Source organism: Drosophila persimilis, unplaced genomic scaffold (genome assembly GCF_003286085.1).
Source record: "Drosophila persimilis strain 14011-0111.01,24,50 unplaced genomic scaffold, DperRS2 tig00000000-arrow-pilon, whole genome shotgun sequence".
In the NCBI taxonomy this organism is placed as follows: Eukaryota; Metazoa; Arthropoda; class Insecta; order Diptera; family Drosophilidae; genus Drosophila; species Drosophila persimilis.
Window position 1 is genome coordinate 16,986,882 of NW_020825288.1, and position 26,765 is coordinate 17,013,646.

General features: G+C 50.5%; 3 protein-coding genes across 8 annotated transcripts in view; 1 reads left to right on the forward strand and 2 right to left on the reverse strand.

The window, feature by feature from the left end:
* The window catches only part of LOC6587230 (dynein heavy chain 10, axonemal), a 34,862-nt gene extending 32,692 nt beyond the window's left edge, over positions 1-2,170 (forward strand). The window contains exons 41-46 of the mRNA XM_026995193.1: positions 200-411; positions 715-855; positions 988-1,092; positions 1,151-1,252; positions 1,460-1,606; positions 1,993-2,170. Coding sequence (XP_026850994.1) covers positions 200-411; positions 715-855; positions 988-1,092; positions 1,151-1,252; positions 1,460-1,606; positions 1,993-2,142 — 857 coding nt within the window. The 3' untranslated portion in view covers positions 2,143-2,170. The remainder of the gene's footprint in view (positions 1-199; positions 412-714; positions 856-987; positions 1,093-1,150; positions 1,253-1,459; positions 1,607-1,992) is intronic.
* Positions 2,171-2,184: 14 nt separating this feature from the next.
* Positions 2,185-3,255, reverse strand: LOC6587602. Of its 4 annotated transcripts, none has more exons than XM_026995191.1 (3): positions 3,088-3,255; positions 2,805-3,035; positions 2,185-2,750 (listed from the first exon to the last, which is right to left on the reverse strand). In XM_026995191.1, exons 1-3 carry the CDS (start codon positions 3,157-3,159, stop codon positions 2,397-2,399), a joined length of 657 nt encoding a protein of 218 aa, XP_026850992.1. In that variant the 5' UTR covers positions 3,160-3,255; the 3' UTR covers positions 2,185-2,396. The 4 variants fall into 4 exon arrangements, with proteins under 4 accessions (XP_026850992.1, XP_026850991.1, XP_026850993.1 ...); XM_026995190.1 differs by having other exon boundaries at positions 2,186-2,753; XM_026995192.1 differs by having other exon boundaries at positions 2,187-2,753; positions 3,092-3,119.
* A 224-nt stretch (positions 3,256-3,479) lies between these two features.
* Positions 3,480-25,065, reverse strand: LOC6587241 (papilin). Of its 3 annotated transcripts, XM_002013962.2 has the most exons (18): positions 24,712-25,064; positions 14,685-14,745; positions 14,437-14,615; positions 13,345-14,373; positions 12,983-13,286; positions 9,331-12,925; positions 9,074-9,253; positions 8,572-8,742; positions 7,410-8,467; positions 7,167-7,350; positions 6,911-7,111; positions 6,651-6,821; positions 5,827-6,395; positions 5,612-5,762; positions 4,627-5,055; positions 4,343-4,501; positions 4,162-4,278; positions 3,480-4,099 (listed from the first exon to the last, which is right to left on the reverse strand). In XM_002013962.2, exons 1-18 carry the CDS (start codon positions 24,732-24,734, stop codon positions 3,936-3,938), a joined length of 8,745 nt encoding a protein of 2,914 aa, XP_002013998.1. In that variant the 5' UTR covers positions 24,735-25,064; the 3' UTR covers positions 3,480-3,935. The 3 variants fall into 3 exon arrangements, with proteins under 3 accessions (XP_002013998.1, XP_026839939.1, XP_026839938.1); XM_026984138.1 differs by lacking the exon at positions 4,627-5,055 and having other exon boundaries at positions 24,712-25,065; XM_026984137.1 differs by lacking the exons at positions 6,651-6,821; positions 6,911-7,111 and having other exon boundaries at positions 24,712-25,065.
* Positions 25,066-26,765: the final 1,700 nt, after the last annotated feature.

Consider the following 26,765-nt stretch of genomic DNA (forward strand, 5'->3'; position numbering starts at 1 on the left):
AAAAATACCAATACAGAAAGCATAAGATAAATGTACATAAAAAAGGAAAACGGAAAAACCACAGCCTCTGCATACATTACAAAGGTTTTTTCTCGCCCTTCTCCTGCCACTTTACTCTACCACTGCCACAATCCTTACTTACTCCTCTCTCTCTTTTGGCTGTCTTGGTCGTCTCTGTTTCTGTGTTTGCCCCATGCAGGCGAGGGTTCGGGCGGCATCAGCCGTGACGACTTCATCGACATGGTGGCCGCCGGGATACTGAAGAAACTGCCACCGGCCTTTGAGACGTGGCGCATTCGCAAACAGATCCAAATGAGTCTCTCCCCCACCGGTGTGGTCCTGCTGCAGGAGCTGGATCGCTTTAATCTGCTGGTGATTCGCATCAAGAAAACGCTGGAGCTGCTCCGCAAGGTAACTACTATTAAGAGATTGTCTTTCCGGCTCTGGCTCTGGTTCTGGTTCTGGCCAAAACTGTCAATAGACGCCACACATAAATCCTTCAGGCTTGTTTTGTTGTGCATTCTGTTTATGCATTTGCCATTTGCCAACTTGGCTAAGGACCAAGCAAACGACAGATCCTAAGCCATGGCTGCATTGTGCTGCCAAAATAAATTTACAAATGCAAATGAACTCGAGCCCGAGTCACGCCCACACATGTGCCGCTGTGTGTGCCATTGTGAGCCGCTTTTTAATTTAATTGCATGCTCTCCGCAGGCCATTGCTGGTGAAATCGGCATGGACAATGTGCTGGACAACATTGCCAACTCGTTGTTCAATGGCCTGCTGCCAACATCCTGGAGCTCCCTGGCGCCGGCCACATGCAAACAGTTGGCCAGCTGGCTAGAACACTTGCGGGTGAGTCCTCCAATGCTCCTCCGTTCCATAGTCGTGACATTCGCTGTAGCGTAGCTCATTAATCAGCTTAGCGCTGAATCAATCAAGTTCCTGGTTCGTGTCCACTAATCAGCTCTTTCTCTCTCTCTGCAGCAACGGTCCGTCCAGTACAAGTATTGGTCGATATCGGGCGAGCCCTTGGTCATGTGGCTGTCTGGGCTCCACATCCCGCAGAGCTATCTGACGGCCCTGGTGCAGGTGAGTCGGGGGTCATGGACAATGAACGAACGCACTCGTATTTCTATCGCCTTTGCAGATTGCCTGTCGCAAAAACGCCTGGCCATTGGATCGCTCGACGCTCTTTACCTATGTTACCCAGTATGCAGACCCCGACGACGTCGAGGAGCGTCCCGCAACGGTAAGTGGCATCTACCACCTCTTTTTCTATCTATCCATCTATCGCTCTAAATGCAAAACGATGACCAAACTGTCCGGTGCCACTGCCGGTGCCAGTGCCAGTGCCGCTGCCTGTGTCCCTATGCTGGTTCTGGTTCCGGTCCGAGAGAGGGCACTAATTCCGTAATTAAGAATTCTGTTTGCATTTTAATCGTTGAACTTTTTGCAGGGCTGCTTTGTGCATGGGTTGTACATCGAGGGCGCACGCTTTGACATGTCGACTAATCAGCTGGCGCGTTCCCATCCCAAGGTTCTGGTCGAGGAGCTGGCCATTTTGGCTGTGGAACCCATCGAGGCGCATCGTCTCAAGCTACAGGTCTGTATCGTACGGTTAAGGAGATGGTGGGTGGGTGGTTAGCCGGATAGCTGGATAGCCGGATAGTTGCCTGGAGATCCTGGGTTCGACGCCGTCTGCCAGTGACAAGTACTAATGTGCGCTTGTATCTACATACACATGCCTGGGCGAGGGACGGGACGGCACCCTGGGCGTTTCCACGCTGATATTTGTTTAAATGCATCCCACTAAATTAGCAGCAGCTTCCGTTTCCACCCCGACTAATGGGGCATCTGCTGTGCTAATTGTTTCTGATTTTAAATGCCCGGAAGCTTTACTTTTAGCCGGGGATGAAAAATGTATTTTAAAGATGGGAGTTTTACTAGAACTTTCGTTGATACTGAACTATGTTTTCCCTTATTTTACAGAACACATTCCTGGCTCCTGTTTATACCACATCCATGCGCAGAAATGCTATGGGCGTGGGCCTGGTCTTTGAGGCCAATTTGGCCACCTCCGAGGATTTGAGTCACTGGATATTGCAGGGCGTATGCCTCACCCTGAACACGGATCTTTAAGAGAGCTTTGTATATAGATAGGATTTAGATACAGATTGAAAGACTGATGTTGGATTTTGTTGATATTGATTATTATTTATCGAATCATTTATACTATTGCCAAATAAATCTATGTTTACAGCTCTGTAGCAATGGCAATGGAGTTTATCAAGTAGTATATACTCGTACGCGTATAGTATTTCTAGTGCCTGTGCCTGTCAATAACGTGATTTGTGCCTGACTGATAACCGACTGATATGCCGCTGCTCCTGGCATTACCTTCGCCGCCAGCAGCCGAAGCAGTTCCTAAACTTATCCAAAATAGTCGTCTTCATGGAGGGCAACAGGAGCTCGAGATTCTGCGTACCGGCACTGTCGTCCGACTCCAGATCCGAGTCAATGGTCATTTCCTGTATGCTAAAAGTATCGGTTAGTTCGTGGTTCGCCTGCTGGCGACGCTTGGCCCGCTTCAGTTGGGCGGGAAAGAAGGATATCTCCTCGGCGTCGTCGCTGCTCTCAGACTTGTAATCGACCAGCGGCTTGTGCTCCGGCTCCCCGGGAATGGGCAATCGATTGATCGGGATCAGAGTGGACGACTGTGTCTTGGTTGTCTGGGGTATACAAGCACACTGCTATAGATATACATATATAGCTTTATATGTTTAATGTGCTGGTGCACCCACCTGCTCTTCCTGGAACTGCGTGTAATTGCGCCTGGCACGCTCGACCTTCAGCTCCAGTTTGCGTTGCAGTATGCGGCAGGTGTTTGGTGGCTCGCTGCGCTCATGTCCGCCACGTGCCTCCTCCTCCTCATCGATTTCTATGGTCGTGGGGGCATACACCTTGCCGGCACCCCTGAACGCCACCTCGAACTCCAGATCGGACATATGTTTGGGCGCTCCGCTGGCCGTTTTCTGCAGTGACTTTGGCCATGAGAATTTGCATTGTTTCGAGTTCGCTACTTACCAGCAGGCCTGAGGCCCCATCCTCATAGATATTCGACTGCCTATCCTCGCTATCTATGCCGCTATCTTCCATTTTGTGCTGGGAATTGGTTTAACTCTGGATAAATCTACAATTTAGCTACAAAAAAGAACCGCACGCGATGTCAATACAAACAATTTTTATTGTCTTCTTCAATGGTACTCCCAAACCAACTCCAATCAACCCCATGGCGGTGGCAGAGCGCAGGCTCCGTCGAACAGCTGCTGGGGCGGAAAAGGTTGGGAAAAATCAATACGATACCAAACCCCTTGCCACACAGCGTTGCCAGATGTTGGGACACTTTCAAATGGTATTCGTGCAGCCCCCCTTTATGGAGTTTATAGAGGAATGCACTTTTTTATACATATGCACTCTTTATTATGTAGTTTTAATTTATTTACAATTATTTGTTTTAGGCTTAAATGCTTTACTCGTTGCACAAATAGATCGTAGATGCTAAGAAAGTAAAATGAAAATTCGTTTTAGCCGCTTTCCTCGATGGATTGAATTGTAACGTTATTCAAGAATAAATAGGAACACAAACATAAAAAACACTAATACTATTTGAATTTGTTCTGGAAGTAGGCAGATATTTAATCGTATATACTAAATTAAATGTTCTTTTCGTTCGTTCTTGATCTGTCAGGCTAAGGCTATGGCTATATACGAGTAGGTGTTGGCTTTTTGGTCTCTCTGCTTTTGAAGTGGCCGCCCCGCCCACTTCGTTTCGGGGGTGGGTGGGGTGCCCTGAGGATGCTAATTATTCTTGTGTCGGTGTGCTTAAACTCAATTCAAAAATTCTGCTTCTCTTGTGTGCGTAGTGCGTGGAATTACAGCGCATTGGGATGGGGCTGCGCAATTTGGCCGGCCAGCGTGCAGGATCTACAGCAGAACTGGGCATAGTACTGGTTGATGCAGTACCTTCCCTTTACGATTAGCTTGCAGTTGGCAAAGAACGGATTGTCAATGCACTCGGGCGATACAGGTATGACAGCTAGAAGGACACATAAACGGGAATGTGAATTACCAAACCATGGATCTTGATTCTTGACTTACATTGGATGGTGACCGTCTCCTGGCTGACGCTGTAGCTGAATGCATTACTAGCCTTGCAGCCGTATATGCCTGTATCCTCGGTGCTCACATCGCTGACAACCAGTCGATGGGGCTGGGCTGTAGTCGTCAAAGAGTATTCGATATCAAAAAGTGTTCTTAAGGAAGTTCTGACTCTACTCACATGTAATCTGTATGCGCTCGTTGCTGTACAGCGGTGTGTTGTCCTTGGTCCATGTCACATTTGGTTCTGGATAACCCTGCACCGAGCAGCTAATGGCGATGGTGGAGCCTGGAGAGTAGCTGTTCTTAGGATCCAGTGCCACCAGAGCCTGGGCATTCACTAAGAGCAGAACAAGGGGAGAAACCAATTACTACAAGTCCCCGAACATCAACGGGATTTCGAACATAAAACAGTCAAGAAACACGTAAAATCCAAGGCAATCCAAAACATGCAAATCCACTTACCTGTCGGCGGCGGCACATAGACCGGACGAGATGGTCTATAGGGGTAGCTGGGTCTCTGTGTGACCGGCGCCGTGGCCGGATCTATCACATACTGCAAGTACTGGGCATCCTCGTTGGTCAGGGCCCGAGCGGGACCCACCGCCTTCAGCGTGACACGCAGCGAGACGGGGCGTCCCCGCTTGTTGTACACCTCGCAGGTGTACAGACCCAGATCCGACAGCTGGATGGAGCGGAACAGCAGCGAGAAGTCGCGTGCCATCTCAGCCCGTCCACGCTCCCGGTTGCCGAACAGATTGTTGTTGCGCCACCAGCTAACGTGCGGCTGCGGATAGCCACCGGCTGGGCAGCGAATCACCGCCGGTCTGTTCAACTGCACGATCTGAGTAATGTTCTTGTTGCCGTACACGTATGCGGCGGTGTCAACGGGTTCTACCATCACCAAGTCGTCGACAAGCAAAGGGATTAGAAGCAAGCAGGCATGCACACAGAATGCAGTAAAAAGCAGTTAGTTATAAGGCCAACACCAAACACGAAAAATACAAGAAAAACCAATAAGAACTCCACAGTCGATGATCCGACTGTAATTAATACCCATTGCTCAGATTTCTTAGAATGCAAGAAAATGCGATGATGAAAATTTGATTCATTTCTGGCTGCAGCGATAATTAGTCATAATTATTCAATTTTCGTATTTTTAAGGCGGTACATTCTTTGAATATTCAACAGGTTATAGTTTAAAGATCAAAGGCCATGTGTTCAAACTCGTACAAAACGGACAAAAAGGAAATAAAGTACGCGAATACTATTTTGTGAGTAATATTTGTTCGAGTAATCACAAGCATCGTTTATAAACAGATTCTTCGAATAAGCCGAATCTCAAATTTCCCTTCACAAAGATCGACAATAATTATACATTCCATGCATGAGATGCAAGATCCCTTTAGAAGGAAATGAAATGCCTTAACATAGAAAAGTCAGCACGTACCTGTCACTTGGAGGGCAACCTCGCGTCGCACGGGCTCGCCCAGGCCATTGCTGGCCACACAGACATAAGTGCCATCGTCGGTTTGACGCACTTGCACGATGGTCAGATCACCAGTCGAGGTCAAGACATAGCGTCCTTGGTTCGTATCGATCTGTAGAGGATTTTGAACAAAAACTAAAGTGTCTGAAGAGTGAGTTCTGTGTTTGAAGTCGTACCACCACGTTCTTGAGCGACCAGGTGATGTTGGGGGCTGGATTGCCAGTGGCGAAGCATCGCAGGACGGCGATGCCACCGATGGAGGTCTGGACATCCAGTTCCTGCGGCTGCTTGGGCTCTAGAGCGGCCCTGCTCTCGCCCGGATAGACGACAGTTGGGGCACGAGTGCTGGGCCGCTGGGTGGGGCGGGCTGGCTGCACACAGAGATAGCCACAGCCATCGCTGCAGCACTTGTTCTCGCCACGGCAGTCAGCATCGGTGTAGCACTCCTGGGCACAGTTGCTGGCATTGGCCGCCAGTCCGGGGCAGACTCCGGGCTTGTTAATGTCGCGGCAGACAGGCGCAAACTGACGATCTCCCGTGTTGGCAATCTCAATGGCACACTGCTGACCCTCGGGGCAGGAGTAGCTCTCGCAAGGGTTCTCGCACAGGCACTTCGTGCACTCCGGCTGGGATCGGTCGGCCTCACGGCGAACGCCATAAGGACAGCGCAGTTCGCGGCACTCGTTCTCGAAGCTCTCGCAGCGACCCTGTCCAATTTCGTTGTCAATCTCGTTGTCAACGGGCCCTGTGGGGAACGGAACGTAAAGGATCAGCCTTGTGTAGACCAACATTCTGAAGATATCCCAAAAGACCCGTGCAATCTTAGAGCTAGTGAAAGTGCACTACTAATCAAGACTACTAATGCTACTTCTAATAGTTCTACTAAAAATCAAGCAGATTGAAGGTGGGCAGAGTGCAAGGTGCGAAATTGGATGCATTTGGAGGGTGGTGGTGTTCTGGGGTGCAGAGTGGAGTGCATTTAGCTGGTGTGCAGGCTTACTTCCGCAGAGATTCGTGCATGCCTCAAACGAACGGAAGTTGTTCTGATTGCCGGAGCAACCCGAGTAGATGAAGGACACACAGGTGCCGCGCTCATCATCGTAATACCAACGACGCTCCTGCACCGCCGGTCCATTGCATCGGCCGGTTACCAGGGGCAGCAAACATATCTCTACTTACGCCATCGGGGGAGGGGGGAAAACCAAGAGAATTTGTTAACCGATTGTCCCTTTGGGCGCACGTCACTCATCAAAACGTTACCTTTGACCGTACCCACTGAAGGCTCCGGCTCGCGGGCCGCAATGCAAACAGTTTGACACTCGTACAGATCACCGAAGCGATTTCCGGTTCCATCGCATCCACCGTAGGTGAACGGCTCGCAGGTACGGGAATCGCGATTGAAATAGTAGCGGGTCTGCCACTGAGTGCAGGGCCCCGTGGTCACTGGCTCATTGCAAACGTCTAACGCAAAGTATTAAAGCACCTGAAAGATGAGGTTCCCTATCCATACACTTACCCACTCCCTTGAACTCGCCGCACTGCCTCTCGCACTGGTCGCGCGTCTCGAAGCGATTTCCGTTTCCGCCACAGCCGCTGTAGGAGAAGGCCGTGCAGGCCATCTTCTCGCTGTCGTAGAACCAAGCCGTGGTATGATTATCGCACTCTCCGGCCTCCGGTGCCTGAGTGCACACGGAGTAGGTCTACATGAAAGAGAAATGTTTATTTTTTGAGACTGTCAGTAGTCTGATAAAGAACTTACCGGTGCTGGTGGTTGGGGCTCGGATAGTGCCTGATCCCGGCAATAGCCCAGACATTCCCTCTCGGAAACGAAGTTATTGCGATTGCCGCGGCAGCCGGTAAACTCGAACTCGTGACAGGCGCCACTTCGTTCGTCGAAGTACCAGCGACGAGAGATGTCATCGCAGCGACCGCGCACCGGTGGCAGGGAGCAGGTGGTCTGGGCATCATTGCACTCGTTTTGGCACTCCTCCTCGGTGGCATAGCTGTTGGCATTGCCGCCGCAGCCCGAGTAGACGAACTCGTCGCAGAGTCCCTCCTGGCTGTTGTAGAACCAGCGGGTCTCGTTGTCGTAGCAGTTGCCCGATTCGGCGGGTAGGAAGCACTTGGCCGTATCCGGCTCTGAGCGGGGCTCCTCGGGTTCTGGCTCTGGTTCTCCGAAACGATTGTCTACGCTGGGAGCGCAGCGAGCCGAGCAATCCTGCTCAGACTCGAAGCGGTTATCGTTTCCGCCGCAGCCGCCATAGTAGAACTGCTGGCAGCGACCGGCAGTCGCGTTAAAGTTCCACTTGAGCACATACTGATCGCAGTCGCCCGCGGCAGCTGGCTGATCACACTGGTGGACAGCAGCAGATTGAGGAGGCTCCCTAGTCTCTGGCGGAGCAGTTCGCCTAGTCTCTGGTGGTGGAGCCTGGGGGCTGACACAGCGCGCCTGGCAGTCGGACTCAGTCTCAAAGCGATTGCCGTTGCCAGCACAGCCGCCATAGTAGAACTGGCGACACGCGCCGCTCTCTCCGTCAAAGTGCCACTTGAGGGTGTACTGATCGCAGTCTCCGACGCTCGCGGGCTCGCGACACACATCCACGGTGCTGGGGGCTGGGGCTGGTGGTGGCGTTGGGGGTTCGGGCTTCTTCTCGCAGCGCGCCAGGCAGGCATCCTCGCTGGCAAAGCGATTCTCGTTGCCGCCGCAGCCGCCGTAGTAGAACTGGCGACAGCTCTCATCCTTGGTGTCGTAGTACCAGGCGGTGACATAGTTGGCGCATTCTCCCACCTCCGCGGGGATCTCGCAGATGTCCTTGGCTAAGTCACACACATAGAGGAGGAGAGTGTGTTAATCGAACGTATGTTCTGGCGAGGCTTCGGTGCACACATTGAAAGCAGCCACAACAACATTTAAAGCTTACCAACTTGCCGGGGACAATGGTCCTCGCAGGACTCCAATGAGGGGAAGCTGTTCTTGTTGCCACCACAACCAGTGTAGTAGAAGGGCACGCAGCGCTTCTCGCTCTCGGAGAAGTGCCACCTGGCGTGCCGTTCGCTGCAATCACCAGTTTGCTTAGGAAGTGAGCATTGCTCTGAGGTTTTGGTGGTGTTGGTGGTGGTGGGTCATAGGTGGTAGGTGGTAGGTGCAGGAAGGATGCAGGTGTAGATTCAGGATACGGAACGGGTGTTCGGATACGGGTATTCGACATAGCAAGTAACCAAGCAAGCAATCATGCGCATACAATAAACCAAGTTCAAGCAATAGGAGGAAAAGGAGATTGTAGGAAGAACATACCGTTAACCAGGATAGAGAATCAGGCTTAAGCTTAAGACTAACAATAACCCCAAGCAACACATTGCCGGTAACTCCCCAATAGTACAGAACAGGTAAAACGAAAGATGGAAATAGATCAGATCCCAAACCTTTGAGTACGCCCGGCTGGCGACAACTGTAGCTGCAGGCGTGCTCCGTCGGATAGTTGTTCTTGTTGCCCTTGCAACCGCCGTAGGTGAAGGGACGACAGATGTCGGTCTGGTTGTCGTAGTACCAACGCTCATAGTTTCCGGCACAAGGTCCATTCTCCACAGGCTGTTCGCAGGTGGCTGCAGGCGGAAACAGAAGTTTAGTTTAGATTGGAGGACACAGCCACACCGTCAGACAGTTGGACAGTTCGACTTACGGATACTCTCACTGACAGCACATGTGCCCTGGCACTGTTCGAGGCTATCGAATCGGTTATTGGTGCCGTAGCAGCCGCCGTACTGGAACTCCTCGCACCGGTTGCGGTCGGTGTCGAAGTACCACTTCTTGGTGAAGCCCTGGCACGGTCCGACGCTCTTGGGCAGCAGGCACACATGTTGTCCGGTGTACTCCTGGCAGGTGTCCTTGCACTCCGCCTCCGTCTCGAAGCGATTGGCATTACCATCGCAGCCGCCATACCAGAACCGAGCGCATCCGCCGTAGTTGGTATCGAAGTAGTATTTGACGCTGAAGTTGCCACAGGTGCCCGTCTCTTTGGGCAGGGCGCAGGCCTTCTGCGGTGGCTCCTGGACATTCTCGCAGCCGCCGAACTTCTCGTCCGTGGCACTGCTGATGCCATCGGGACAGCAGCCAAACTTGCTCTCCACACACGTGCATCCTTCGAAGTTGGGACCCTTGGCCGGTGTCTTGTCGTCCTCGCAGCACTTGAACTCCGTCTGGGTGCAGTGGCAGCCGTGGTGGTGGGGTCCCTTGGCGAATGTGAGTCCGTCTGGGCAGCAGCCGAACTGCGTGGTCTCGCAGGGGCAGCCGTCGAACTTGGGTCCCTTGGCGGCCGTGATCTTGTCGGGACAGCAGCCGTGCTGAGTGGTCTCGCAGGCACATCCCTCCTGGTTGTATCCACGGGCGGCAGTCTTCTTGTCCGCACAGCAGCCGTAAGGAGTGTAGTGGCAGTCGCAGCCCTCGAAGTTGGGTCCTCGGGCAGCCAGAATATTGTCGGGGCAGCAGCCGAAGGACGTGTCCAGGCAGCAGCCCTCGCCGTTGGGTCCATGAGCCGGTGTCTCAGAGTCGGGACAGCAGCCGAACTGTTCGCGAGTGCAGGCCGCGCAGCCCTCACCTCCAGGACCAGCGGCTGGTGTGCGACCATCCGGACAACATCCATGCTCGGACTGATCGCAGCCCTTTGGTCCATCTGCTGGTGCGGCACAGCCTTCGAAGTTCTTGCCCTTCGCCGGGGTCTTGGCATCCGGACAGCAGCCAAACTCGGCAAAGGAGCAGGACTTGCTCTCAAGTTCGGGTGCCTGAGTGGAGTCTCCACCGGATCCCTCGATTTCGGTGGTGGATTCTGGCAGTGACTCTTCCGTGGTTGTGGTGGGTGGCACGGTGGTTGTCTCGGGACATCCCTCGTTATCCTCGCCCTCGGCGGCGGTGAATTTGTCGGGACAGCACCCGAAGAGAGTCTCGGCGCACTGGGATTTGGGACAACCCTTGTTGTTCTTGCCCTCGGCCGGGGATACTCCGTCCAAGCAGCAACCGTATTTGGTGTCAGCGCAAGTCTTGGGAATGGGACAGCCCTCATCGAAAGGTCCCTTGGGCGTGGTCTTGCCATCTGGACAGCAACCGTACTTGGACTTGACGCAGTCGCTCTTCTTGGGCTTGCACTTGCGGGGCTTGTCCTTGGTGATGGCCGACTCCCAGGTGTTCGGAGTGCTTGACTCTTCCTCATTGTCAGTGGAGCTCCAGATGTCGCTGGTACCACTGCCGAGCTCCGTGGACTGGGAGCTGTCAGTAGATCCCTCAGTGGTGCTATCGGTGGATCCTTCGGAGGTACTCTCCTCGGTCGGGCCACTCTCAGTGGTGTCAGTGGTGCCTCCGCTTTCTGTAGACTCAGAAGCATCGGTAGATTCCGAGGATCCCGAATCTGTGGATTCGGTGGATTCGGATTGATCTGTTGATCCAGAAACGTCAGTGGATGATGATGAATCTGTGGAAGTCGATTCCGTGGCATCTGATGAGCTTGTGGAACTAGATACATCCTCAACAGTGCTTCCCTCTGTGGTTGAGCCTTCGCTTGATCCAGCCTCAGTGCTTTCTGTTGAGCCAGTGCTCGCTGCCTCTGTCGATTCCGTGGACAAGGTTGATTCGGGAGATTCGGTGGATCCATCGGTGGAGCTGACATCAGTGGAACCTTCAACAGTGCTTCCGCCCTCAGTCGTCGATCCGTCGCTGGACAACTCAGTCGTTTCAGTGCTGTCCGAGCCGGAAGAGGAGGAGGAAGGTGTGGTATCGGTAGAGTCTGATGAGCTGTTATCTGATGAACTCTCGCTTGAAGCTCCACTGGTCGAAGAAGCATCGGTGCTGGATGAAGCATCACTCGTGGAGGAAGAATCGGTGGTTGAAGATGCATCCAGGGTTGAGGACTCAGTTGTGTCGGTCGAGGTCTCGGGTGTAGTTTCCGTGGTTTCTTCGGAAGTGGATTCAGTCGATGCAGAAGAATCAGTCGAAGACGAAGTGCCATCACTGGTACTGTCAGAGGGGCTCTCCGTTGAGCTGGAAACGTCGGTGGAGTCGGTAGAACCTTCAGTAGTGTCGCTGGAATCAGACGCCGATGACGAAGCCGCATCAGTGGATGATTCGCTGGTATCAGATGTCTTGTCAGAGGAGTCTGAAGATTCGCTGGATGAGTCCGTTGAGCTAGAAGCCTCTGTGGAGTCTGAAGTATCTGTGGAGCCTGAAACATCCGTCGAGGCGGGCACATCCGTAGAGCTGGAAGAATCTGTAGATTCAGAGGTATCCACTGAGCTGGACGATTCAGTGGCGCTCGATGCGTCTGTCGAGCCACCAGAAACATCAGTGGATTGATCGGTAGATTCACTAGAATCGGAGACTGATGATGCGGGGGCATCGGATGTGGCATCGCTTGATTCGCTGGAGCTCGACGCATCTGTGGAGCCGGACACGTCTGTTGACGCATCTGAAGATGATTCAGATGTTTCCTCATCGTCTCCGCTTCCTTCAGTCGAAATACCGCTGTCCGTCGTGGACTCATCATCTCCTGATCCCTCAACCGTAGTGCCAGTCGAGGCAGACTCATCGAATGCAGTCGTATCGGGGCTATCGCTTAGCATCAGTTCTTCGGTGAAGAGCGTGGACTCCGTCTTGGCTTCATCGTCGAGATCGACACCGTCGGAAATCTTCTGATCGCCTGGCAGACTATCTGTGACCAATTCCATGTCATCCTCATCGCAGTCGTCCTCTTCATCATCCTCAATGGGTTTGTCGGTGCTTGTCAGGGGCAGGATTTCATCTTCAGTGCAGGCCTCGGAATTGCACTTCTCGGATATGGATTCCAGCTTGGATTCGTCGCAGTTCAGGGCCTTGGTGCCATTGGCAAGGCACAATACCTCGCGAGTACGTTCACCTCCGCCGCAGGGCTTGCTACACTCGCCCCAAGGTCCAGTGAACCATTCTCCAGGGCACTCCTTCTCCTCGCCCTCGCATTCTTGCTCCAACTCCGGTTTCGTTTCCTTGTTGCACTTAGTGTCGTCGGTGGCTGGGGTCACGGTTTTGCCATCGAACTCTCCGCAGATGACGATGCGAGACTGAACCCCCTTGCCGCAGGCGGAGGAGCACTTGCTCCACTCTGATGAGAACCACTGGGCCTCGCATTTGGGCGATTTGCAGGGTCTGGACAGAGAAGGTACCTCTGGTTGACAAAACTCCTCTGGGTATTCTTTGCCATCCTTTGACCCACAAATAGCGGTGCGGGTCTCCGTGTTCTGTCCGCAAGCATTGCACTGAAAGATGATGCCACATTAGTGGGGATCTAGGAAAAATGTCTCTCTAATACTTACTCCACTCCATTGGGAGATAATCCAGTCAACACCCTCGCAAGGGGTCAGAAGGCAGGTCTTCTCCACCTCTGGCTTATCCTCCACACAGTCCTCGTCGGGGAGGACACGCTTCTTTCCGTTCTCCTTGATGAAGCAGGTGGCCTTGCGGGTCTGCTTGCCCTCGCCGCACAATTTGTCGCAGGGTGTCCAGGGACCCAAGTGGTACTTCGGGCAGTTCTTGACATCCCGATTACATTCCTGGGCAGTGGCAGGCTTGTTGCCAACCTCCTTCAGGCACACTGCATCGTCCTCAACCGTATGTTCGCTAAAAGATAAATCTCTATTAGGATTGATCCTTCGGTTAATGATCAGCTGAGTCTTACCCATCGGAGGAGATTCGTTCGCAGGTGACGGTACGATTTTGAAAGCCATCAGAGCCGCAGCCCTTGGAGCACTTGCTCCACTCGCCCTCCACCCAGTGTGGGGCACAAGGCTCTGTGCCGCAGGCCTGCTCTTCAGCGGGCTTGGATTCCTTCTCGCAGAGAGCCGCATCGACCTCCTGGAGGTTGACGCGGTTGTTGCACGTGATCTTGCGCGACTGAGTGCCGCCACCGCAGGAGGCGCTGCACGGACCGAACTCGCGATGCGTCCACGTGTGGGTGTCCGGCTGGCTGTGGCTCAGGGACTCGGGAATGCTGTACTCGTAGTCGATGCTCACGTTCTTCTCCTGCACCAGCATCACGATGAAGATGCTCTCGGAGATGGGGCCGGGGCAGGTCAACTGATCGGGGGCGGCAAATCCCATGGGCTTGCGCTGGTAGTTCCACCACGAATCCGCATAGAACATGGGGCGGGGGAAGTCGATGCGCCAGTTGCCATTCAGATGGTAGTGGCCCGACAGGTTGCGGCAGGCCAGATAGTTGTTCGACGGCGCAGTTTCCAGGATTTTAATGTTGGTGGCGCCCTGGGGCACGAGCAACAGATCGTTGTAGCCGGGGGCCAGATCACTGGAACTGTAGGTATTGTGGATGGTCTTGCAGGTGCTGCCGTCGCCGCCGCACTTGCGGCACTTGTCCTCCTTGGCATCGCTGCCCAGCATCATGTCGCAGCCCACGGGCATGCACTGTCCGTTGACGCACACGTCGTTGTCCTTGTCGTTGCAACGGGTGCCGTCGACGACCTTCTCCTTCTGGCGATAGTAGAAGCGCTCGCCCTTGGGCATGCAGTTCAGCTCGCACGGATTCGGGGCACCCAAGTAGGGCACCCACTCATACATGACTCCGTCGAACCTCTGGTCGTCGAAGCGCGAGCACTGCAGGGCCCTGAAGTCGGGATCCTCCTCCGGACAGTCCTGCGTGTTGCACGAATAGTAGCGACGATTGCCGCCGCTGCACTCTGCCTCGCCATTGTAGCTGATGGATTAGGGACTAGCTCGGAAAAGGGATTCTATAGGATCTGCGGGGCTTTCTACTCACTCTCGGCGCAGGCATTCGCGCGTCTGGTAGGACACACCGCCTCCACATGTTCGGGAGCAGTCCGACGGCGAGCTCCATTCCGTCCACTCATTGGGATCGTCGCCCTCTCCGCCGGGCGTCACGGAACTCTCCGGCAAATACATATTCGCGCCATATTGTCTTTTTTGTCTCAGTCCGGGCTGTGAATGGGGCGTTCAGTGAATGGGATCAGGGAAAGACCTTTAGGGAATCGTTGGGGCTATACTTACAAATCTACTCTGGGAGTCGGGTATGCCAGCCAGTACAATGAATGCTATCAAGGCAGTTGTACTGAAATGAGCAAAGTGGAAATCGATTTAATTAAACGCCACTCAAAGACATAACCTCGCCCAATAACAGAGAGCCAATACTAGGTTCCATTCATTAAACCCAACGACACTGCGTCACGTGTTGACTTGTTGCAAATATTTGTTGACTTTGCCGCATGCTTGGACATCTACAGACTCATTAAAGAAGAAGCAACAGGCGGAAAGGGATTGTGGACAGTGGACTGTGTGGACTGTGGGTTGGGGACTTTCTCAAAGGGAGACCACACCACACCACACCAGGCCGGAGCACGTCCAGCGAAGGGGCACAAATAAACTTTTGTGGGGCTTCGGCTTCCCAGCGACAAAAGGCAACATGATGAACTTGTTTATGCTCTCTCTGGCCAGAGCAAGCAAACATTGAACTTGTTTTTGCCACAAAAATGCAGAAGAGTGTGGGGTGCGAGTGTAGTCAGCAGGTCACTGGATAGCGGGGGGTTGGCAGGGGTAAGGGGGAACAGAATATCGCAAGACTTGGTCAAGTAAAATTTGCAATTTCTTCGGTAACAATTTTTTATTATGCGCCGGGGCGACCATAAATATGCAATGCCACATAAACAAGACATAATTTAGCAGCACTTCCTGCCGATTTGCCAAAAAAAAGCAAATACGAAAAATGGAGGAGCAGGAAAGCAGAGGAAAGGAAAAGAACAGGCAAATAATAAGTACCACGCCGGAGAATATATGATTATGCCGCAGACAGGGTGACGCCGCAGCAGCAGCAGCAGAGGCAGCCGCAGTGGCAGTGGCAGCCGAGGCCAAGGAGGACGACACGCCCGAGGACAAGTTGCGTGAATATGTCAAAAGCGTTCAATGTTGCACAGGCAACGCTTGCCTCGCTTGCCTTGCCCCATTGTTGGGGGCTTGCCAATTTAATTTCTGACGCTGCGTGCAAGGAGGAGAGCCTTCGTTTTGTTACGCTTGGACGCCTTCGACGGATGGCGCTTGCTCCTTCCGTCCTGGTGCATGGTGCCTGGTGCCTGGTGCCTGGTCCTTGGTGGCACAGCAGGCGTGCTGCTTATGACAGCAGCCGGAGTCAGGGGCAGGACGCCAAGTGTGGCCATAATTTTTATGCTTCTGTGTTGGCATTTTAATGCAATTTGAGCGCATTTCCCTTTTGAAACCAATGCCAGGACACCTATTGCTTTGGCAAGGACCAGGACCAGGACAACGGCAAAGGCAAAGGCAACGGCAACGGCAAACGGCACACAGCACACATTTCACAGTCCATTGAGCTCGCCCTGAACGTGGAGCGCTGGAGGCGGCGTCACCCAGACGCCTCCCATGGCATTGCGTCATAGAAACAGGATATGCCACTGCTACCTACCGACCAGGACCAGGACCAGGACCAGGACCAGGACCACGGCCGGGACAAACTCCAAAAGAAGCGCTATTAATTGGGCAGTTCCCCTGAAAGCAGAAGCCAGCAGCCAGAAATCTGCTGAGACGGCAGAAACCACAAAATCAGTTCATGATTTCGTTGTTGTACGCGACGGCGGCTGCTGATTACGCAAAATCCTCCTCCATCTTCTACATCCTCTTGCTCCCAGAACAAGGGAGTCGAGGGAAAAACATTGTTATTGCCACATGTGGCGGATGCCACGTGACACGAGCATAAACAGTTGGCACAATCGTCAAATAAGTTACACATGTCATGTAAACCCCCGACAGAAGCCAAAGTCCCGGCCACAGGCCACAATCCACAGCCAGCCCCCACATAAATGTCAAACAAACAGAGGAAATGCTAAATTCGGCGGAAATTTTACAATAACACGAGTACAAGATATACTTGTACTTGTACTTGTTTTGCCCTGCCCCACTGCCCCCCAGACATTGAACAATAAATAGTTCTTTGCACTGCAGGTAACAAAGCACTGCCCTGGCTCTGACCTGTTTTCGGCCTGAATGAAAAGGATTTTGCCCGCTAATAGCCAAGATCAAAGCAGCAGTCGAAGCGGGCCAATTAACAGGCAGGGCAACTCGCAGAGTTTCTGGCCAGAAATAGGGCCGCTTAAGCCCCCTCACAATAGCCATCCATTGTTCATTGTACTGCGGCCGCAAAATGGCATCGGGATGGGAGGAGCAGCATCAATAAGTGCTGATAATAGTTTAAATGGGAATCGGGGCATAGACTTAGGGAGGAGCATGCGGCGAAAGCTCTGCCCTTTTTTTTTAGATCAGACTCCAGCTGGAATCATGATTTCGCGTCTAATCATAGTCATTTGGCCATCTTAAAAGGAGCTACAAATAAGATTTTAAATTGATTGAAAGGAGTCTCTCAAGCTAGTTTTATTTTCTAGATTTCAGAACTCGTTCCCACAGAGCATGTACTTCTTGAATCACTTACATCCCGAAGTAAGTAGAAACCAAATCAGGCCACAGAAACACCCCCCGTTCTCATAAGTAGCTCAAAGATATTTTTTTATATACACTTCACATCCATTCCATAGATATTCACGATCGTTTAATTGTTGGTAAATGCCTGGGAGGCAGGCAACAAGTGCATCTGGGGATGGAATGCTACAATGGCCATCATAAATAAAGCGCCTGCTAATGAGCCGCAAGAATAGCACTGGCTGGCGGCACTTACTCCACAAGTGCGTGCACTTAGCCGCCAATCTCAAGAACGAAAACAAATTACATTTAATTTCATGGCAAACAATAAAGGAATCCCAAAAAAGTAGAAGACCCCCAAAAACCAACGGAAAGATACGAGTGTGGTGAGTGGCGAGTAGTTCGAAATCTAAACAATTGTTGCTACCAAGAACAAATAAATTCGAAGCAGATTTCACACCTGTACAGGTCCCAGTGGCGTTTGATTTTGTTTAGATGACTCATAGTCGAGGTCGAGGCAGTCAAATGAGGCAACCACCAGAACAACCACTCCGGAAACCACTTCACCAACCACTCCACCACCCACTTGGAAGCAGCAGCAGCCCCCAGAAGAAGGAGCGATGATTCTTGCCGCGGTTTCCCATGCCAATTGATTGGGGAGGCACACAAGTATGCACCACATCCACATCCTCCTATCCGCCGCCTTTGTCTGTGTCTGTGTCTGTGTGGATGAAGCCAATCGAATAGTGAGGCATGCAACATTGCTGTGTACCATGAAGATGGCACAGCTGCCTCTGCCTCCGCCACTGCCTCCGCCACTGCCTCTGCCACTGTTCCCGGGGCCTTTGATGAAGATGGAATGCCCATGGCCCCCAGTTGCCAGCTGCAATCATTTGACTTCTGCCTGGCCCCTTTCGCTTGTTTTTATTTTCTTCTGTTTTATGTTGATTGTAAAAAAGGGAGCAAGCAACACTGGAATTTTTGTTGCAACAACTGATTTAATTGCAACCAAACCAAAGTGCAGCCAAAGGCAAGGCTCTGAAATGGCACTGCCTGATGAAATGCGTGCTTCCATTGCAGATCACTCCACTCTTAGAGGATATACTTATGCCCACCCTGTATCCTTAAGTACTCGTAATCAGCTTCATTAGTTTGAGGAGGCAGGTTCCAATTGCACTCAGTCTATTCACATTTTATTTGGCCACAAAGCATCAGCCAGCAATTAGACGAAGATCCACCTCATTAGTTCAAAGGATACCCAAATACGTGGCTGTGTGTTGCATGCTCCTGCATGCCACTCAAACACACACACGGCGCACTCATGACACACACGGCACACGCACACAATCACACATTTGTTCAAATACAATTACATAGTCATACAATTATCGCAAGACAAACATAGACTAATGCAAAACGCCAAATTGTGGCTGAGGTGTGGCCAGGTAAATGCTGTTGCTGATGCTGCTGCCTCTGATGCTCCTGCCTCTGCCTCTGCCTCTGGCTCTGCCTCTGCTGCTCTTGATGATGACTCTATGAAGATGCGGGCTGCCAGAGGCTTGGGCGGAGGAGGAGGAGGTGGGGCCGGCACGACGACATTTGTTGCAACGGAAGTAAATGTTTGCATTGTTGAAATTTTAATTGCATTTGCATAAAGCAACGCACACACAGACATATCTATGCCTCTGCCACTCTGGCACTCCGTTGCTCCGTTGCTATTGCACTTGGTTGCGCCCTTGCCTGCATCCTATGCTGCTCCTGCAGCCATTTTGACTGGCAGCCAAACAGTTGCCACACAGAGCCAGACCTAGACCCGGACCCGGCCAAGCAATTATCAATTTCAAAATTAATTTAACTTAATTGAGTAGTGAAAATAATAAACATACGCACGCCCGTGCCTTTGCCCCGAAGTGTTTACACCGAGAGTACTGACTGAGATTATGCAACAGAACAGTCTCTTCCTGCCCATCTCTGTGGCCCTACAAAGTGGCAGCTTTTGGGGCTAAAAGGCACTTCAACAACTGCCATGCGACCGACAGTGCCAGGCAGCAACAAAGTGTGCACAAATGCCTAATGAAATATTTGTCACGCGTTTGGACAAATGAGCAAACAGAATGCCCTGTTAAGCGCAGCGAGAGAGAGTGAGAGAGTCGGTCCCAGAAAGGGAAAGACCCAGACCGACTGTGTGAAGATTTTCCTCGGTTTCACTTTGCTTCTGGAGCCCCCGCCCCGTCAAACAACTTACTGACCCATAAATTTCACTCACTGACAAAATGTTCGACTTGTAAACAAATTTTTTATGGCAAATGTTGCACCAGCCACTTGAAGTGCAACATGCGACTGCCACAAGTGCATCCGCACAGTGCCAGGCAGCTAATTAGAGGCATCATAATGCCGCTGTCGCGACAGTGCTCCCTCCCCCCCTGGCCACACCACACCCTCTGTCGATCCCAGCCAAAAGACCCCCCGGATAAACATTGGCAATTTTCTATTTGCCCAACTCATTCGGTTCGAGATTGCAACAAGCTGCTTGACTCCCTCAAGCACGTATATGTACGTATATTCACTTATAGCTAATAGCACTCGAGAGAGGGCGGAGGGAGAGCATTGGAGCAGGGGAGAAGGAGAGCAAAGCAGGGGAACTTTGAACCCACCACAAATTCGAGTAGGAGTATGAGGAGGGATTCATCAGGTCACTGTATAAACATTTTCGCGACCATTCATGATAAAATAAAAATGAAAAAAAAAATTCAAAAGAAATTAGCGCACAGGATGCCCCCATGATCTGGCATATTTCAGCACATAATTAGCGCAAACTAGCATTCAGTTCGCATAGAAAAAAACGCCAAGAAGTATTCCCAAACAAATGGTATTCTGGGAATTGAACTATTTATAGGAATTAAATTATGCTTGCCCATTATTTATGCGCTGCTAATTGAATACAGGAATTTATACTCTTATATGTACAATGCAATGAAGTGAATAATGTACGGGGCGGATTGAGGGAGTAAAACTTATTAATCTTCGCATTAAAAACATAATTATTCCAGAAGGCACTCAACAGCAACCTACTGCCTGACGAAATAAGTCTATATTTAGAGCAAACAAAAACCAACTCCGCTGCCTGACGCACACAAATTTCAGTTATTTATAATAGCCTTCAAATGAAATGTTAGCCAAGCCAATTGCGTTAAATTTTATCATGCCAGCAGCTAACTGGCAGGTAAAATGTAGAGCAGACATTGATTTATAGCGCAATTACGGATTCCCTGGCATTGTTTCCACTGAGTACTCTTCAGTACTCTTTTCAGTTGTGGCAGTCGCTTCTTTCGAATTCCTCTTGGACAGCAATTGAAGGTGGAGGCTATTGCAGGCTGAGGATGCTGAGGATGCTGAGGATGCTGAGGATGCTGGAGAGAGGTCGTCCAGTCACCCTGCGTCCCTGTCCCTGTCCCTGTCCCTGTCCCTGACCCTATAACGGGCATCAATTCGGTCTCCAATCGGTTCATTTTCTGTCATCGAGATGCACATCACGTCCTCTCAAGAGCCAGAACCGATCGTCGCTTGTCGTCAGTCAAAACATTTTTATGGGTTTTATTTTTCGGGTTATTCTGCTTTGGCCTGCTCTCAACGCTGGCGGCAAATGTTTCACTTGTTGCTGCTGCCGCTGCCGCCGCCGCCACTGCTGCACGAATGTCTCGCACTCCAATTCTCCAACTCTCCTTCTCCCTGCCACAGCGAGAACAGCGAGTTTTTAGGAACATTTTGCTGCATGTGACGCATCGTTTGTTGGGACCGTGGTCCCCTCGCTCCTCCTACTCCTGCTCCTGCTCCTACTCCTCGTTCCTGAATCTACTGAAATTTTGGATATTTTTGCAGTCTTGGGTGTATCTTTTTTTGGCCTGCTTATACACTGTGCCCCTGCAATTTTTCGGCGGCATATTTTGGGGCATCCTTTTTATCTTCCGCGTTGCAGCGTACGTCGACCCCGTCTGAGGCGACTATCGAATTAATTGTCTGTGTGCTTGTGCGTGTGTACAGTGCATGAGGATCTGTGTGTGTGTGTGTGTGTGTGTGTGGGGTAAATATTAACATTAAAATATTTGCCACCGACACCATGCGGCTGGCATTTGATTTAGAGCTGCTCTAGGGAATAATTAAACGCTGCCATGTCGGCAGTCTTTTGTTAATTAAGCATAAAACATTAAGTCATGGGAAAACGATCTGCAGATCTCCAGATCTGGATCTGAAGAACTCCTGATCCCCATGGAGCGCTGTCGCAATTATCCAGCATACCATGGGGGGGCCCCACCATGCAGCACATGTTGCAAATGCAGCATGCACCATTGCCGCGATGAACTTGGGAGGTAATTGAGCCATGGAATGAGCAGGGGTCGGGGAAGGACTGCAACGCACTCGTACTCGTAGTCGCACAAGGCGTGCCGTTTGTTGAATCATAATTTGCTACTCATTTGCCGCATCATTCGATATTCCAATGAAATCAAATCCATTCCATCTGCAGACGCGTTTCCGGAGGCGGACTTCCCCCGAGAATCCCCAGAAGCACCCAGAGGCACCACTCACATATTAGATCAGCGTTTGGCTATCTCTGATTTATTTATAGCAATTAAGGATCAATTATGCAATCTAAGTGCAAACACGAGCGAATGATTGGACGTGTTTTTACGGGGTTTTGGAAGGTCTTCTTTCAAAGCAACCACTGGGGGTCTGCGTGTATCATTTTCAAAGCATAAATTTCGAAAAATTTACTGTTTATAGAAACAGTACGGCAGGGGTATACGTATACGCACACAGATCACCACTCAATAAACAATTTGGAATAGCAACAGCAACTATGTACATGTGTACATGTATGTACAACTATGTATCTAGGTGTTGCAGCATTTTCCTGTTGATTCTATTCCTCCGATTCTCCGTTTGTTATTATTGCTGCTGGTCAAAATTTAGTGGTTTCCGCGGAATATTATTCTTCAAACATAACAAACAAAGTGTTGGGAAATCTATCAGATACATAGTTGGAAATGTACATAAAAAATAGGAAATATCTCTAAATATATACAAATGGGAGGAGTACTCATGCAAATTCCCCCGAAGTGACTACTGACTAAGCACAAATGCCTTAGCTACTCGCAGATTCTGGAAAAATTCTTCTGAAGTATTCCTTTCCAGATCTTTGCATCGTGTGAGACTCTGGAGCTCTGAAGTTCAAAGACGTCACGAGTCACAAATTTTCGCTTAATGTAAAGAGTTTATTCGGCCACTTAATGGCCACACACAGAGCCCGAGACAGAGACATACACTCAGATACAGAGTTACTGATTTACCGAGTGCGTTAAAACGTTTAGTTTGTACCATTAAACTAGAGACATAATGGTGTGTATAGTGTGTATCTCTCTTTGAGTGTTGACCCGCCTGGGCCCTGGGGTCTGGGCTAGCCGGCTGATCAGATCACCTACATACTCGCACATACATAGATGGGGAATGCTGCTTTCAAGACTCAAGATTCTCAATTGATTTTCTTTATCATCGAACACAATTGTCAAGTTCTCGAGAATTTTTCCATTATATCCGAAAACTACAAAGCCTTGAGAAAATGGTGAAAAATAATAAATAAATAATTTCCGGAGAATTTCCGATTAAATCGCAGATAGCAGGCACATGTCCCCAAACCCAGACTAACGGGTCATGTGTTGGCCACATTTCGTGGCATGAGCATAGCCGTGGCAGCATCATCTTCAGAATCAGCTGAGGCCATAGATTCTTCTTGGCCTGCTCCGCGACTGCCGATTGCCGTTGACAACGGGGCCGGGACGGGCCATGCCGTGCCGTGCCGTACCGGGTAAAGAGATAGATTTTCGCTTTCAAGTGGTTGGGCACAGCATAGTTTTCGCGAAAAACTTTAAAAAACTTGACGAATGGATGCGCTAACTGCCAGTCGGCCAGATACTGCCCGAGGGAACAAGTTTCTGGGCTTTTATGTGTGGCTGTCGGTGTCGGTGTCGTCTTCGTTGTCGGCGGTGGCGGCGACGTCGGGCACCGGCAACTTTATGACTTTGGCCAAAAATAAAACGCACGCAATTCTTGCGGTCAACAGGCAACATCCAACATCCAACCCGGAGCAGCCTCTGCCTCTGTCTCTGCCTCAGACCCAGACTCAGATCATGCGAAAGATATGTCCAGCATGTGCGTGAGAGTCCGTACAACTGCCTCGTCAAGATCTTTAAAGGCATCTCTGCTGGGGGGTAAGGTGAGTGCCATCAACTTTGAACTGGCAGTGGCACTGCCCTGACCGACGTTGTCCATCTCTGCCCCTTCCGAATGTTTCACTTCATCGCCGTCAGTGGAGCCGCAATGGGGTATTTTTTTTTGGGTGGGGGGGGGGGGGGGGCGGGGGCGCACTTCAAAGCGCACGCACTTCACCTACGCTGGCACCCAATCCGAAGGCAACTCTTTGCATAAATATTTACATTTCCATTCGAAAATTTGATTTGGTTTCTTTTTCTCTGGGCTCCCTGGGTATTGTATTGTGTGTGGCGGAATCGCACACACATTTTTGGAAAGCCAACAAAGGCAGTGGAAAAATAAAAAAGGCCTGTCGTGATGGTACAGGTGAGGTAATGGCTTACTTTCTGGGGCACTGTTTGGCGGATGGGGAGGAGGGACTGGGGAGTGGGGAGGGCCACCGATCTGGCTGTTTGAAGTACATAATTCTGTAGCCGGAAATTGAGATATCTAAAAGGGGAATCGATCGACCTAATAATTACGGATTAAATTAGCTATAATACAAAATCTCTTCGATTCCCTTGCGCTTTTAACTTTAAGCATACACGTATCCTTTGAATCCTTCAAATTTGATTATGCATAATTACGAAAAGTATCTCAAAACAAAATAGCCACATAATTAGATACAAATTTTAAGCATAATTGCTAATTGGAAACATTTTAACAGGACCTGGACAATCTGCAATCAAGGCACACCACCCATTAACCAAGAACAGGAATTGTGGGGCAGGGGGCAGGGGAGCGACAGAGAGAGGACTTCGAAAATGGTTTGAAAAATGTTGCAATTTTCATTAACAAACTTCAATTAAGTTGGCAATGCAATTTGGCATGCAAACAAAATGCTGGCCAGGATAATGGCAGACGCGTAGTGTCAATAACGGAGCGGAGCGCGCCTGTTGCACAGCGAGCACGTAGCCCGGATGCTCGTACTGCTACACTCCCACACACTACATCCGCACATGTGGACAGGACAATCACTGGAGGAAAATGCCAAGGATAGACGATGGGAAGAGCTGGGAGACCATCCAGCCAGCCAGGAGCCATGTCAAGTGTTTGCGCATGTAGTTCAAATGAAATTAAAATTCCAATTGACACAGTAATTTGCTAGCAACACAAAAGGAATCAATTTCGTGCCAAACACGACACACAGCTTGCCACTGTATCTGCCACTGCCGCTGCCACTACCACTGCCACAGTCACTGGTTACAATTGTATTAATCTGGCAGTGCCGTGCCGCATCTGGTAGAGTATTCCCATCCAAAAGATACATGTTTCATGTTTGTCTGATGCTTACCACAACCGCCTCGATAAATCCATTTTGCGGCTCCTTACTGTTGATGATAGCACAATAATCGAACCGTTCCGCGTCGTTGGGGTGGCTCCTTCTCGGAATTTCACGAATTTTGCACGCAAATACTTAAATCGAGGCTTGTTCTGTGTGGTTGACACTTGAAATGTTTTCGGTCGGGCTCGTGGCCACTTGAGTTTTAATTATTTCGCACACTCTTCACAACGAAAATGATTCTGCACTTTGCGCCTGCGCATGGCCAGAAAGGATACGGAATGACACTGAATTAATTTCGATTTCGATTTAAATTTCGTCCTCGGACCCGTCCTCTTGTTCTCGATCACACACACCCGCAGGGTTAGAGCGCACGCCAGCAACTGATCGAGTCGGAGCGTATACGATCGCTCTAATTCTGTCTGCCACTGCCACTGGCACTAGCAGCGAAAGCCGCAGCAGGCCCAACAGCAGTAGTGGCGCAGCCCCAGCAGCGCGCTGCGTCTGCGTCGCTGCCAGCGGCACTACTCTGCCACTGCCACCGATAGGGTCCGGTCCGTCGATGCGATAGCGCCACAAAGGACGGGCTGCTGTTTCCGCTCCTCTAATCGCACCCAAATTGAATGGGATTCCTACACTAGCTCTTGCTGTGAGATCCCCGATAATCAGCCTGAAAGCAAACGTGCTCGGGCGAAAGACGCACTAAATATATTAAGTTTATGGCTGTCGCTGATCCTTTAACGTAGCCCCAACCAACCGGCTTCTTTTGGCCCCCATGAGAGACTGAAGATGAGTGCGGTTTTTTTGCAGTCGCTTCGCTGCACACTCATCTTCAACTGGTTCTCTCTCCCATGGGGCTGGCTGGCTCGCTGATCTTTATGCGTTGCACGTGTGTGTGGCGGCGATCGGAGTGCTGTTGGTGTTGGTGTTAAAAAGTGATTTACTGTGCCAGCCCTCACATGTTCGGGATGCACTCGGAGTCGAGTCGAGTCGCCCCAGATGAACACATGTCGACAACATTCGTGGGAGTAGGAGTTGAAGAAGGATCCTTTACGGATCCTTGTCATAAGTCAACTGCACCAGAAAAACCATCTCAATTCGGTTTAATTGCAGCCAACACATGTGCGATGTGTTTACTTTGATTTTTCACGCTCCATTCGGAACTGAACGGAAGGGAAGGAAAGGGAGGAGATGGCCCAGACAAATATAGATGTCCAGTGAACATGATCTTTGTTCGGTTGTGGGATAATTACTGTCTGGCATTGTCCGTGCGACATTGCTGGTACGGATCGGTTAACTAAAGCATCGATTACACCAAATTAGTCGAGTTCATTCATAAATTCATGAAATTCACATATCCACCAGAGTCTGAGTGACTATTTCCGCATTCCAATTAGAGCTATATATATATAGTATATTTCTAATCCAACTGCCAATCTCAACCACAACTGCTTCCGCCGAATTTTAGTTCCCTGATAGTGCGTACATCGAGTTCGGATAGAAGGGCTTCTAACCCCAAAAGAAACTATGAGTAACGGAAGGAACTCGATGTGGATGCCTGAAGCAGACTGCAAAATTCTTTGCGTGATTTCTTTCATTTCGCTCGAGGAAATATCTTGTGAATGTGAATGTAAATGTAAATGTCCAGCATCGGTTATATAAGTCTGCCGTCACATTCTATTTATACACTCTCTCTTATCAGCGGCTCGCCAGGGAAAGTCGGAACCCAGTTAGCTAATAAGTCGCAACGCAAAAGGAATGAATTTATCCGCATTTCAAGGCGAGAGCAAACGATTCAAGAAATGTGGAGCGCACTTGATATTATACAAATTCGCACATAGCATAGTAGTTATACTCGTATGTATTGTATATATGAATATGAAACAAGTGAAATAAAAAGCATTCATTCATTAATGTAGGACTTGGCTCTAATTGGCTGGGCCTTAGCGGAAATCGTTTATCTGCAAGAAGTCGCTCTGGTCTATGGCCACTGGCTCTGCCTCTGCCACTGCCACTGGCTCTGGGTTGGTGTGGGTGAACTCCAATTAGCATTGCTTTGACCCATT

Bases quoted from the DNA above. Each gene is read 5' to 3' on its own strand.
- LOC6587602 (XM_026995190.1), bottom strand. From the start codon at position 3,159: ATGGAAGATAGCGGCATAGATAGCGAGGATAGGCAGTCGAATATCTAT. The intron at 3,036-3,087 runs GTAAGTAGCGAA...AAGTCACTGCAG, and splicing joins ATGGGGCCTCAGGCCTGCTG to AAAACGGCCAGCGGAGCGCC. The intron at 2,754-2,804 runs GTGGGTGCACCA...GTATATCTATAG, and splicing joins CGCAGTTCCAGGAAGAGCAG to CAGTGTGCTTGTATACCCCA.
- LOC6587241 (XM_002013962.2), bottom strand. From the start codon at position 24,734: ATGGATTTATCGAGGCGGTTGTG. The intron at 8,743-9,073 runs GTTTGGGATCTG...CCAAAACCTCAG, and splicing joins CCAGCCGGGCGTACTCAAAG to AGCAATGCTCACTTCCTAAG. The intron at 5,763-5,826 runs GTACGACTTCAA...AATCCTCTACAG, and splicing joins GGTCGCTCAAGAACGTGGTG to ATCGATACGAACCAAGGACG.